General features: G+C 42.4%; 1 protein-coding gene across 4 annotated transcripts in view; it reads left to right on the top strand.

Annotated features, from left to right (window-relative positions):
• Positions 1 to 12,152, top strand: part of smap1 (small ArfGAP 1) — a 192,118-nt gene extending 179,966 nt beyond the window's left edge. For 3 of the 4 annotated variants that reach the window (XM_083988495.1, XM_083988497.1, XM_083988494.1), the window contains exons 9-11: positions 1,091 to 1,283; positions 7,687 to 7,925; positions 11,602 to 12,152. In XM_083988495.1, the coding sequence (XP_083844621.1) occupies positions 1,091 to 1,283; positions 7,687 to 7,925; positions 11,602 to 11,748 (579 nt within the window). In that variant the 3' untranslated portion in view covers positions 11,749 to 12,152. The remainder of the gene's footprint in view (positions 1 to 1,090; positions 1,284 to 7,686; positions 7,926 to 11,601) is intronic. The other variant, XM_083988496.1, reaches the window with a different exon arrangement.
• The last annotated feature ends 342 nt before the right edge of the window (positions 12,153 to 12,494 follow it).

Genomic DNA, 12,494 nt, shown 5'->3' with positions numbered 1-12,494 from the left:
TTGACCACCAGATATACTATTTTCAGTATGTGAACACAGTAGCCATCACTAGCCATGCAACACGGAGCACTAAGCACTTGATGCAACCACGCTATCATTTTCCCGACCATAAACATCCCCAAATGCATAAAAATTACATTTTACAACACACAATACTTTTAAAGAATTTTTTTATAAGAAACAGCGACACAAAAATCATATTGCTCAGATTATTATAACAACATTAACCGAGCAAAGAGCTACGTACCTTCTCCGTTGGCCGTTGCTATTCTATAACAGGTCATCTCAGTGCAATGGGAGAATCCATTAAAATAATTTCTCTTTTAACACATACCAACCACCCACAACCACAACCCATGGGTTCAGTGCGATTCAAAATAAAGAAAATAATTTACTTTTACAATTTTAACAACAGAATAGCTCCAATAAAATAAATATAAAGATGCGGAAGTTACCCACCCTTTCTGAAGTGAACTTTACTGCCTTTCAAAATAAAAGTTCTTGAAGCAGGTATTGATTCCTATCAAAATAAAACTGATCGTCATAATCTAGGGTAACAACATCTCCATGCTACACCTACATCAACAGTGATGTTTCCATATTTGTGGACTGTAACTTTCTTGACTCTTGAAAATGTACATCATTGTATACCATAAATGAAATATACATATACATAATATACATCTACTGTACAAAATGTACAGTATGCTTATGCTGAATGTCTTCCCTGTCTTGGAAAGTGGCCTCAGACTTTTGGACTCTACTGTGTATGATACTCATCTTACATTATTGTATGGCACATATTAATTTTATTTTATTTAAGTGTTTTTTTTATATATTTCATTATTGGAAATCCAGTGTTTGCACATTTGCATGGAGAAAATTAGAATATGGAGTGGTTCAGGAAGTAGAGAGACTTAGGTTTAAAATATTTTTGATAATTTATGGTCAATGTTTTGGTCCTGGGTCCAAAAAAGAAGGAAAGGAGCAGGTTGAGATGTGAGTCGTTTCTACAGCCTGACAAAATGGTTTGGAGGAAATCATTCATGTTTGATGATGTTTCTCCTCCTCCCGTCTGTCTCCATCCCAGTCTAGTTCCAGTACAGCCCCTGTGCAGACGGACCCCTCCACCTCCTCCTCTGCCTCCTCCTCCACCTCCACCACCACCACCACCAAGGCGGAGGAGAAGAAGCTTTTATCGAAGGACTCCATCCTGTCTCTGTATGCCAGCAGCTCAGTGGGCAGTCAGCCGCAGGGCCAGCAACAGCCTGCTGCAGGACAAGGTAACACACACACACACACACACACACACACACACACACACACACACACACACACACACACACACACACACACACACACACACACACACACACACACACACACACACACACACACACACACACACACACACACACACAGCATGCAACATTTTTATTAACCCCTTGTTTTCCAGGTGAAGTCAGCTGAGCTTGACTGTTAATTTGAGCTCTGCAAATTTACTCCTTTATTTTGCCCCTAAAAGTGATATAATTCAAACATGTTTGGAACAAATCAACACATCTGGACACAAACACTATCTGCAAAAGCTTATCGGCCTATTGTTGAAAATGTAATATTTGAATTTCAGCTTTTCTGGCCTGTGACTCCTCAACCAACACTGTCACAGTTCACAGCCACACAGCGTATTAGAAACATCTTCCTAAACAATGTGCCAGACTCTCAGCCTCTCATCTCCTCCATATGGCAACAAAAAATGTCCATCTTCATGTTCGCGTTGCCTCATTTTACTATAGTGCAAGATCCACCGTCTGTACTGTATGTTACGACACTGGATGTATGAATACCACACAGCTCGAGACGACAGACAGACCGTTCTGACATTAGCCGGTGAACATGGTTTAATTTAGTCAGAGCTAAAAGAACAGTAGGTATTGAACTTACTTTTGTTGAGTTCCCAGAAAACAAAGCTGTTAATTAATGGTAATTTCTGTTTCTGCGTGGTGTGTCAATTAGCAGCTTCTGTTAAAGGCAGCACCGCCGCATATAGAAACAGTGGGGGAGACACAGGTGTTGAATTTGCCTTGGGTGATGCAAATGGAAGCAAAGCTGAGTCTTCATGAGTTGACAATGTTTGAAATAGAGAAAGTATTAGCTGCTAGCCTAAAGCTTTGTGTCTCCATTTCATAAATGTACAGAGATATGAGGAAATATCAGTGAAACAGGAGGAAACCAGCGAGAACAAGTGGAATTGTGGGTGTGTTTTTGAGGCTGAGATGTCAAATAAGGACTCGGTGTGTGCACACGCTATCGGCGTGTATGTTGCTTGCTACAGTTATGGTCTGTAGAGTCAGTCTCCACTTGAGGCAGTTTTCAGCTTCATAATAAGAATTTATTTGATTACTGTAATAAACCCACTGTTCAGGCGACAGTTATAGCTGCTGGATAATTAGGTCTGACACACCCACACCCAGACACACCCAGAATGGAAATGTGGAACACTGGGAACAGTCACAAGTTGCATAATGTTAAACTGTGAGTGATGTTTTTTTTTTTTTTTGATTTGAGGTTGATTAAAGGACAATTCCAGGCGAATTCAACTCGGGGGTGTATTTTCCTATCATTTTAGGTCTAAAAGAAGGAATCTGAAGATTTTCAGTTTAATGTCTCCTGTTTTGCGGTGGTTATGTCTGTCCCCGCATCGCCACGGCAGCAATGAATGGGAGCGGATGCAAGTTCCGCTGCTTAGGCTGTTTACATCCCTCAAAGCCGCAATTTTTTCCCACAGACAGCGTCAGATGGAGACTCAAACATGCACCCAGAAGTTTATTTACTTCAAGCAAGCCGACAAGTTTGTAAAACTAGATCTAATTCAAAGTCTCCCGGAGTCTCGCGCGAGACCCAGTTGCCGTGATCGGTGTGTTCAGGTGCAGTGGGAGCTACGGTTTGTGTCATAAACACAGGAATATCAACTCTTGACTTGCTTCAAGTAAAAAAAAACTTCTCGGCGCATGTTTGAGTCGCCACCTGACGCTGTCTGTGGAAAAACATGTACACTTGAAGCAAGTCAAGAGTTGATATTCCTGTGTTTATGACACAAACGGTAGCTCCTACTGCACCTGAATACACCAGCACTGCAACTTGGGTCTGGCGTGAGACTCTGGGAGACTTTGAATTAGATCTAGTTTTACAAACATGTCAGCTTGTTGAAGTAAATAAACTTCTCGGTGCATGTTTGAGTAGCCACCTGACGCTGTCTGTGGAAAAAAATTGCGGCTTTGAGGGATGTAAACAGCCTAAACAGCGGAACTTACATCCACTCCCATTCATTGCTGCCGTGGCGATGCGGGGACAGACGCAACTACCGCAAAACAGGAGCGATTAAACTGAAAATCTTCAGATTCCTTCTTTTAGACCTAAAATGATAGGATAATACACCCCCGAGTTGAATTCGCCTGGAATTGTCCTTTAATATGAATAAATGACCATTTTATGTGATTAGGTACCCAGAAGTTCACAATCACATTGTAGGCTGCATAGAAGCTATACAATATGTTTTTCTTCTTCAGCTCAGATTGTATCTTTTTTGTCCATGTAAAAAAATAGTTGTATATTACAGTTATCACCTCGCTCAGTGGCCAATAAATGCTAGTTTCTGCGGTGAAGAGCTTCAGCAGCTCCTGTTTATTTAAACCTGCGCTGACAGGCTGAACACCTCCGTGTGTTGTCCATAAACAGTTGTATATAAACAGGCACTATACACATACAGTCTCTTCTAAACATGGAAAAATATTCAGCATACAGTGTAAGAACAAGCGTGGCACATTCAGACGTAGGTCTTTGTACACACAGAGACACACACCTACACTTTTTCACACACACACACACACACACACACACACACACATAGAAGAGAGGAAAGATGCATCATAAAAATGGAGCAGAGCGAAGCAGATGAAAGGTCAACGTCCAGGCTGCGTTTACTGGAGTCCCACTGCAGCTGTAAAAATAGACAAGTGTCTGCAGATTCACACTCATCTCACAGTTATTATGAGTAAAGACTGAAGTGCCAACTGTTTATGTGTGTGTGTGTGTGTGTGTGTGTGTGTGTGTGTGTGTGTGTGTGTGTGTGAGCATGTGGGCGGTTGTTCATACATTCACATACTGCACATCAACCTGAGCATGTATGGAGTGTGTGGGAAAGCATTAGTGTTACATGTTTTGCTGAATGGTTGGTAGTAGGCAGCAGATTTGTGCAGCAGGCACATGTGCATATTGATTATATTGCTGCATGACAACACTGATGTGTATGGACGGAGGATTAGGAGTGGAAATCAGGATGAAGAGCTTTCTGCTGCTTTATTGTCCCTCTCTCAATCCAAATAAATGCTGATGGAGATCAAAGCCAAAAGAACCTTAACCAGGCTAATGCCCCAAATCACTCAGATCCACCGTGTGTGTGTGTGTGTGTGTGTGTGTGTGTGTGTCAGTGCATGGCTGTGGCTCTTAGTGGAGCAAATAACAAAATTGTCAGAATGTCAGAAACACAGATGAACTTCAGCCCACGAATTGGTTCCAGTCCTGGATTTTAAAACTTTGAGACATGGCAGGATGTGCTAATAGAGGCTTCAGTCTATTTCCATATGAGCAGGTATTGTCCAACATTTTAACATGCAGTGAGCGTAGCTGCTAATATCAGAGGTTGTTTTGGTCTGTTTTAAGGCAGTTCTCTGCTCGTCGCTCCACTCGGTAAAGATACTAAAAATCCCTGTTTTATATTTTCCACTTATCATTTTCCCACAGTGGTGTGATGCAGCAGAGTGATATGTTTTCATGAAAATGTGACATTCTGAACCCTTCCACTTATCTTATATGGCAGTAGGAAGAGTTGCTGCTTTTTAGCGTTTTTCCATGCAGGCTTCAGATATGCTTCTTCTTTTATGTTTGCATTTTCATGTTTTTGTGCCTCTACACGGTCAGGACCAGGAGCATTCATTTTTCTTTCTGTCCATCCATCCGTCCATCCGTCCATCTGTCCAATTCTGTAAATTTATCTCTGAAATTCATTTGGACTGAAAGATGAACTGATCCGATTTCGGTGCTGAAAGGTCGAAGGCCTAGTTGACAGAAACACACACAACTCACAAATCCACACACAAAATATGACAGTTGAACCTAGATGTATGTAAGTGACATTTTATATTCAACAGGTCAAAGGTCAAGTTTACGTCATGCATTTACATCAGTCTCAATTTCCTTTGAAAAAAGTAAGCTAGGGTTTGCCTTCACATGTAATATCTGTGTGTGTGTTCGTACGTTGTCACTGAACACAGAGACGATCCATGAGCTCAGTCGTCACAATGTTTTATTAAAACAACAGTCTCTTTTCCCATCTTCATGTGAGCCACTGTATCAAGTTGTCTTCCACTCAGCAGCAGGACACGGTGGCCTTTCACATAAACCCCTCTATGAGTCTGTCACCTGCAGCTTGCCGCTTGTTGTCTTCCCTCTTTGCAATATTTATCACTGGTTTGCAGACAAAAATCACCAGGAACGCCCGTGCTGGGGCGTCCTGATGGCCAAGTGGTTGGGGCACAGACCATATGGGCATAATGAGCCCTGAGCAGCAGGTCTCTGGTTTGACTCCCAGCCTGCTGGACTCTTTACTCCATGTCTCTTCCCAACTGTCTCTCCTGTATTTCCTTTCTCTGTCCACTTTCCCTATCAGTATAGACAGTTCATTTGTGAATGCAACGTGGCTGTCTCACAATAAAAGCCACCACATTTTTGGTCAGCTGAATGCTTTTACTGTGAAATAACAGCAGTATTAAGCATCGGCATTAACAACACAGCTGTGTTCAAATAAAAAGGAGAAAAGAGAAAATTAAATTTGAATCTCCCAGGAACAGTGGACTGATGAAGGTTTTTCACAAAAGGAGACATAAAGTAATGAGATTTAAAACAATTCTGTGGAAGGATGACACTATGAAGATTTTATATATTTTAGTTTTTGCCGGGGGCGGCGCCAGAGATATTTGATTGCAGGTGCTATGGGTGTGCTCCAACATTGACTGGGGGTGCTCCTTGAATTGCATAGCGGGGAGAGGTGGAGGAGTTGTCCATGGTTACTTAACCATTACTTACCGTTACTTAACTTTTTTAAATTATGTATTACTAACACATCTAATGTGTGAATTTGGGAACTCTACGATGAACAGAGCTGAAATAGATGACGATCAAAAACTCATGACAACTCACGATCTGAACGTTTTTATCATCATTACTCGGCTTTTGATGGTTTCCACATTGGATCTAATCATCCCATATCTTTACATCTACTGCATTATGTTTTTACTGCTTCGTACCACTAGCGAACACGCTCGAATCCTGACGTCATTTGTGTGTGTGTGTGTGTGTGTGTGTGTGTTTTTGTGCAAAATATCTGAGAAAAAAGAGTCTGACTGGAGCACAGCTGCTCTGTTTGTGTACACTTTTGTCTTTCCGTTTATGACACGCAGTTCCCTGCAGAGTGGCATCTGACTCTGAATTAATGCATGGTTACTATCTCACATGTCCTTTTGCTTCTACAATAGACATTTGCTTAGGATTGATTGTGACAAATAGGTAAAAACAAACGTGTAACAAACTTAGGCAGGGAAGTGAAGTTTTGCTTGGTGGCAGAGGGAGAGAGACTGTGAGAGCGGCATGAGCAGAGCAGAGCTCGGCTACCTACTGCTCCACTAAACGACACAAACGGGAAAGGCGGTGGCAAAAAGAAAAGAAAGAGGCTAACACAAAAGCCGTGAGTCTCCTTCGCCTCCAGCCTTTCCAAGCTGACTCAGAGCCGGTCGCGGTGCGTCGTCGTGGAGGAAATGCATCCGCCGCGGAGCGATCAGCACCGGGGAGAGCTCCCCCCAGACCGCTACTAGTCATGCTACACTGCCCATTCACTATGATGATATGACACTGACCCTTCCAGTGAGGATACAGCAGTTTTTTGCTGGTAGATTCCACAGCTGGATGTTCATCACAAAGCCAGACTGCGTCCATGTGTAACCCTCCAGGCTTTTGTATGCTTTTAGAGCAGGGCGATGGAAAGTTGATCAGGTAGCTGTGTCTGGATACTGCAGGTCTGGGACGTCCTGCTGTTGGGTGGAGATACTTTTGAAAAGCACCCCGGGGGCATTAAGGCTAGGTAATATTTAATCTATTTAGTTTTTTGATATAAAGTCCAATGTCGTTGGAATTAAAGTGAGATGCGAACTCAGACGGCTTGAAATCCTCGGCGCTGGCCATTTTGTCCACTAACATAAAAATACATGACACTTGACACATCACCTTTGACCTTGCATTAATATCAAATACATTAATAATTAATTTAATTTACAGAAATTGGGTACAAAGCACATGAGATAAAATGTCATGAAAAAAAATGATATGCATACTATATATTTTAATTTTTTATTGGATTTCATGGGGGTGCTATGCCACCACTAGGGGGTGCTATAGCCCCGGCAAGCCCCTCGTTGGCGCCGCCTATGGTTTTTGCTGCAGTTTTGTTAGAAAATTGGATTAAAAGAAGTTTGTTTGCTAACTTGTTTCCTCAGATGAGTTGTCCCTTGTGTTTATAATGCCTGTAGTTAATATAATAACCTGTACAAACCAAACTCTCTGTTCTGCCTCCAGCAGGTATGTACATGGGCCAGCCTCAGATGCAGTTCACACCACAGGGCTTCACCCCCGGAATGGCTGGAGCTGCCCCACCTGCCAACATGATGGGTGGGGGGCCCATGATGTCTGGGATGGCTCTTCCCAATGGGGGCTACATTGGCATGCAGCAGCAGGGCGTGATGCCAGCCAATCAAGGACAGAACATGTACAACATGCAGCAGGGACAGCAGCAAGGACAGTGGAACATGAACCAGGTAACACAAAGATACACTAACTATATATACACATTTGTGTCAGAAACACACCCAGTGAAATGGTGATTCATTCATTTTATGGTGATGATAAACTCATTTAAACATTCAAGTCACTGTGACTCAACTTCCGTTTCTCTGCTCATTAATCTTCCAGGAAGCAAACTTTACTGTGTTTCTAATAACCTAAATAATAAGGTCATAAATACTGTGACTTATTCCTCTGTGCACTTTTTCTCTTTCTTGTGAAACAGCTCCATTATCCAGGTCCTAAAAGTTAATATATGGTCTTACACAATGTTCCCCTTTGTGCTTCTGTGCAAAGCCCAGTGCAGTAGTGTCCTCTCTCCTCCAGCCTCTCTACCAGCCCGGGAGGAGCAGCTTTAAACAACCATTCAGTCTTTTTTTAGACACAGGGTTATTGTATAACAGTATCATGTATTTTTCTCTCCTAAAATCCTGTCAAGTTACTGTTGTCCCTTGTGTCATGAAATAATAAGCAAGAATATAATGAATTCATCCCCATTTGATGGAGTCATTGAAAAGCTTGCAACCGGGTGGGGGGAGAAACTCGGACTTACTTTGCCAACATTCTTTTTCCTAAGAATTTATTTGACACCATTAGCACCATCACTTAAATGCAATTTCTTGCCAGTTTCTCTGTTAGTGATTACAATAATTTCTTCTTTGTTGGTAATAGCTCTCAGGTCCAGTGTAGCCTTTATCTCCTACTTCTCTGGACTTTTTTCAGCTTGTAAATTTGATGAATGAAGCCGTCTTCTATTCTCTAGAAGTTAGACTAGCTTCCTTATATTATGTTTGCTAATGACCGGCCCCACTTTATTAGCTATTGTTAATTCCTTATTGTCTACATGGTATTGTAGTCTTGTATTGTCTCATTGTCTACATGGTATTGTGCTACTATCCAGACCCCTAACCTAATTAGAGATTTTGTGTCTGTTTGTGTCCTTTTCACAGACGTGTGGTATCCCACAGGGCTCTGTTTTGGGTCTCCTTTTATTCTCTTTATATTTGCGGCCTCTGCGATTGCAAACAGCTTTCACAGTGCATTTCATTTATCTACAGATGATATACAAGTTTGCCTTTCAGCTAGTCAGACCTAAGCTCCTAAACTATATTCACACTATTTGAATAAAATGACAAAATATTTCTTTCAGCTAACCACTGATTAGGCAGAGGTTGTGATTCTCCAGAAAGGGCTTCCTCACAGTCTCGCAAAGTATTGGATTTCTTCCCTCTGCCAACCACCCTAGCATTCATAACATAGAGGTTAAATTTGATCAGACTTGTTTGTTTGACACCAACATCAAGCAGCTAACCAAGTCTTGTTTTTTTTCTTGTTTATTAGGATTGAGATCCTTATACATTCCTTTATCTGTACTGATTATTCCAATGCAGATTTATCATGGCTGGCATGATCCTGGCCCTTCTTTGTGCAGTCATTTCAGACTCCCACTGCAAGACTACTCTCTAGGTCAGACAGATGGTCTCCTATTACCCTTACACTCACATCCCTTCACTGGCTCCTTGTTACATAAAGGACCCAGTTTAAAATACTCATTCTTTCACACAGCACTGTGTGGTCAAGCTCCTGCTCCTGTGGCTGATCTACGTCACCGCTGTCTTCTTAAGTCTAATAATTTAATTTTACTGTCTGTACCACACACGTCCTTAAAGCCCGTAGTGCCTGAACTGTGGATCTGTCTGCACCTTAAGGTTGGCTGATTCTCTGGATAAGGCAGCTAAAGATACTTCTGTTTCTGACAGCCATGTAGGTAATCTCTTAGTACCAGCTCTATATTTAATTTATTTATTGCATATTTCATTGTTTTTTGGGCCTTTTTTTAAAGCCCCAGTATGTAGGAATTACCCCCATCTTGCGGTGCGGTTGCATATCTGAACATGTGAGCATCTATGGACAGAGGATGTTGTTGTGATGCCATGTAGAGCCCTTTGAGACTAACTGTTTGTAAAAACGGGTTATACAAATTAAAATTGCCTTGCCTTGCCATTCTTGATGTTGCATTCAGGTGAAATGGGGCAGACGTCAGACAGACAACAGACGCTGCATGTAACAGGATAAACAAGCGTCTATGTAAACAAGTGGTCCACCAGCACGAGGCAAAACAATACAGGTGACAATATGTTGTCATGGTGATGTGGTCTTGTTTTACCGTCTTTCTCTGGTGGAGTAAAATGACATCCGGTTGGTTTGCCGACGGCCGTCTGCCTGACTGCACCTGAATCAATCAATCAATCAATCAATCAATCAATCAATCAATCAATCAATCAATCAATCAATCAATCAATTTGTTTATTTCGGGCATGTCAATTTAAATCATCATCATCACACTTCATCTTGGTTCAAATAATACATACACATGGCCGAAAGGGAAAGCGGGAGAAGCAAAAGCTTATCTAGTCCCGCCCCCATTACACACAGAATAAAAAATATATTTATCATAATCTTTTCTTTCAGATTTTTTTCCCCTTATTTTATTTTATTTTATCTTTTTTGCATTTTGATGTAACATTCTTTTACTTATGACATTTGTTTTTTTTTTGCATTTTGATGTAACATTCTTTTACTTATGACATTTTGACAATGCAACACCAGTGCCTCCGTCCTTCCTCACACTACACAGTGGTGACAGTTTTAACAGGCCGAGCCCACAGCTCCACTGAGTTTCCGTGGTTACCTACGGTCACGCTGCCACTCAACGTAAAAAAAATGGCAATGCAACATGGCCGCCTCGGTTCGGTGCGCCCCCCCTTGTATATTTGTAACGACTTGTAACAACTCATTCTAAGGTACGAGAAAGCTTTCATTTGTATGCAGCTGTGATTCCACTTCAGTGAAATATGTATTTATGAAAGACATATTTGATTTTTGCTAATAAAAAGCCAAATAAGTTCCATACTGGGGCTTTAAGTAGACCTGTAAATAAATAATAAATACATTTTACGTTCTTATCTTTTTACTTACGTATACTGGATGAAAACTGGGAGCCTTGTCAACATCTCAGTGAGCTTCCTCTTCATATGGCTGTTACCTGCTGTTCAATCACACACAGCATACAGCATATATCCAGCTTGGGAGGTTAATGAGAGCTCATAAATGACCACTGACACACACACGCAGAGACAGACACACGCACATATGACACCACCTTTGAATAGTCGAGGTGGGAGGTGGACGACAAGATGTGTGTGTGCACATTGTGCAGCAAGATGCAATGGAATGAATGGATGTATGAGCACTTGGCTGCACGTACTGTATGTCCAGGCTGGGCCGGCACACATGCATAACTACGCACACACACACACACACACACACACACACAGCTCTCAGATGACCAGATAAGTGAGCAGCGCTGCACCAAGGCACATTCATAATAGATAAGACAGAATGGAAGGAAGAGGGCGAGCAGGGATGGCAGGGAGCGAAGAGTTGGGGGGTGAATAGTGAAGTGGGGGTGGGGGACAGGGAGCAGGGGATGTGTGAAGCCTTTAAGAGCAGAAATGAAGGTAAAAAGCAAAAGATGGATGTATGGGTGTGGAGTTTAACGACGGCCCACCTCAGCCCACCACTCTGACCTCTGGGAGGAGGGAATATGTGGCTAACTCTTCCTCTCTCTCCCTTTCCTTTCTCTCTCAGATGAGCCAGCAGATGTCAGGCATGAACATGAGCGGTGCGGGGCCGACACCAGCCACTTTCAACCAGGCGGGGGCCCCTGCAGCCGGCTGGCCCCCGGCCCCCCCAGCAGCCTCTGGCCAGACCCTCAGCACCCAGCTGTGGAAGTGACCGGGATGAGAGAGGGAAAAGGAGGAGCAAGTCTGCCTCCAACCCATCCGTCTCCTTACAGCTAAAAAAAAAAGAAACGCACAGCGGAGGCAGGTTGACTGTCCTAACCTTTCCTCCCAAACCTACACACCTTCATCGTTACGTCAAAAAAAAAAACAAGACATCACAGTTGGTGAAGTGGAAAAAAAGAAAGACTGGCAGCTGTTGTGTCCTTATTCAATTTCCCTCTTCTTTTTTGATTTCCTTTTGTTGTTCATGTCTGAAGAGGCAAAAACAGCATAACAAAAAAAGAAAGCTGCTGGACCAATTACTAAGTCCTATTATAGTAATATTATGATATCATTACCAAAATGGATAGTTTGTGAATAGTCTCTCAGTACGTACAGTAGATATGGCTATCTCGTGGTTGGTTTATGCTACCCCCCCCTCTCTCTCTCTGCTGTGTAAATTGTAATCCCTCCCTCCCTCCCTCCCTCCCTCCCTCCCCCTCCCTCTCTCTGTAGGGCGAGCAGAGCCTTGTAGCAGATAATCGTCTGAGCAGTACTGTATCTATGTGAATATAATGTGAAACCCTCACTTTCTCAGAGCCATAGGAGAGAGAGGTTGATGCTTTGACTCTCAACAACTTATTCGACACTCTGTCAGGTGAAGTCATCTGGAGATGAGCTTCTCCCTTTACTTAACAGTTTCCTGTGAAGTTTAGCATCACTGAATAGCATAGGGTTTGACTGACATGGGTTTATTGC

The sequence above is a fragment of the Trachurus trachurus genome, assembly GCF_905171665.1.
Source record: "Trachurus trachurus genome assembly, chromosome: 15".
NCBI classification, from domain to species: domain Eukaryota; kingdom Metazoa; phylum Chordata; class Actinopteri; order Carangiformes; family Carangidae; genus Trachurus; species Trachurus trachurus.
This window is presented reverse-complemented; position numbering and strand designations above follow the sequence as displayed.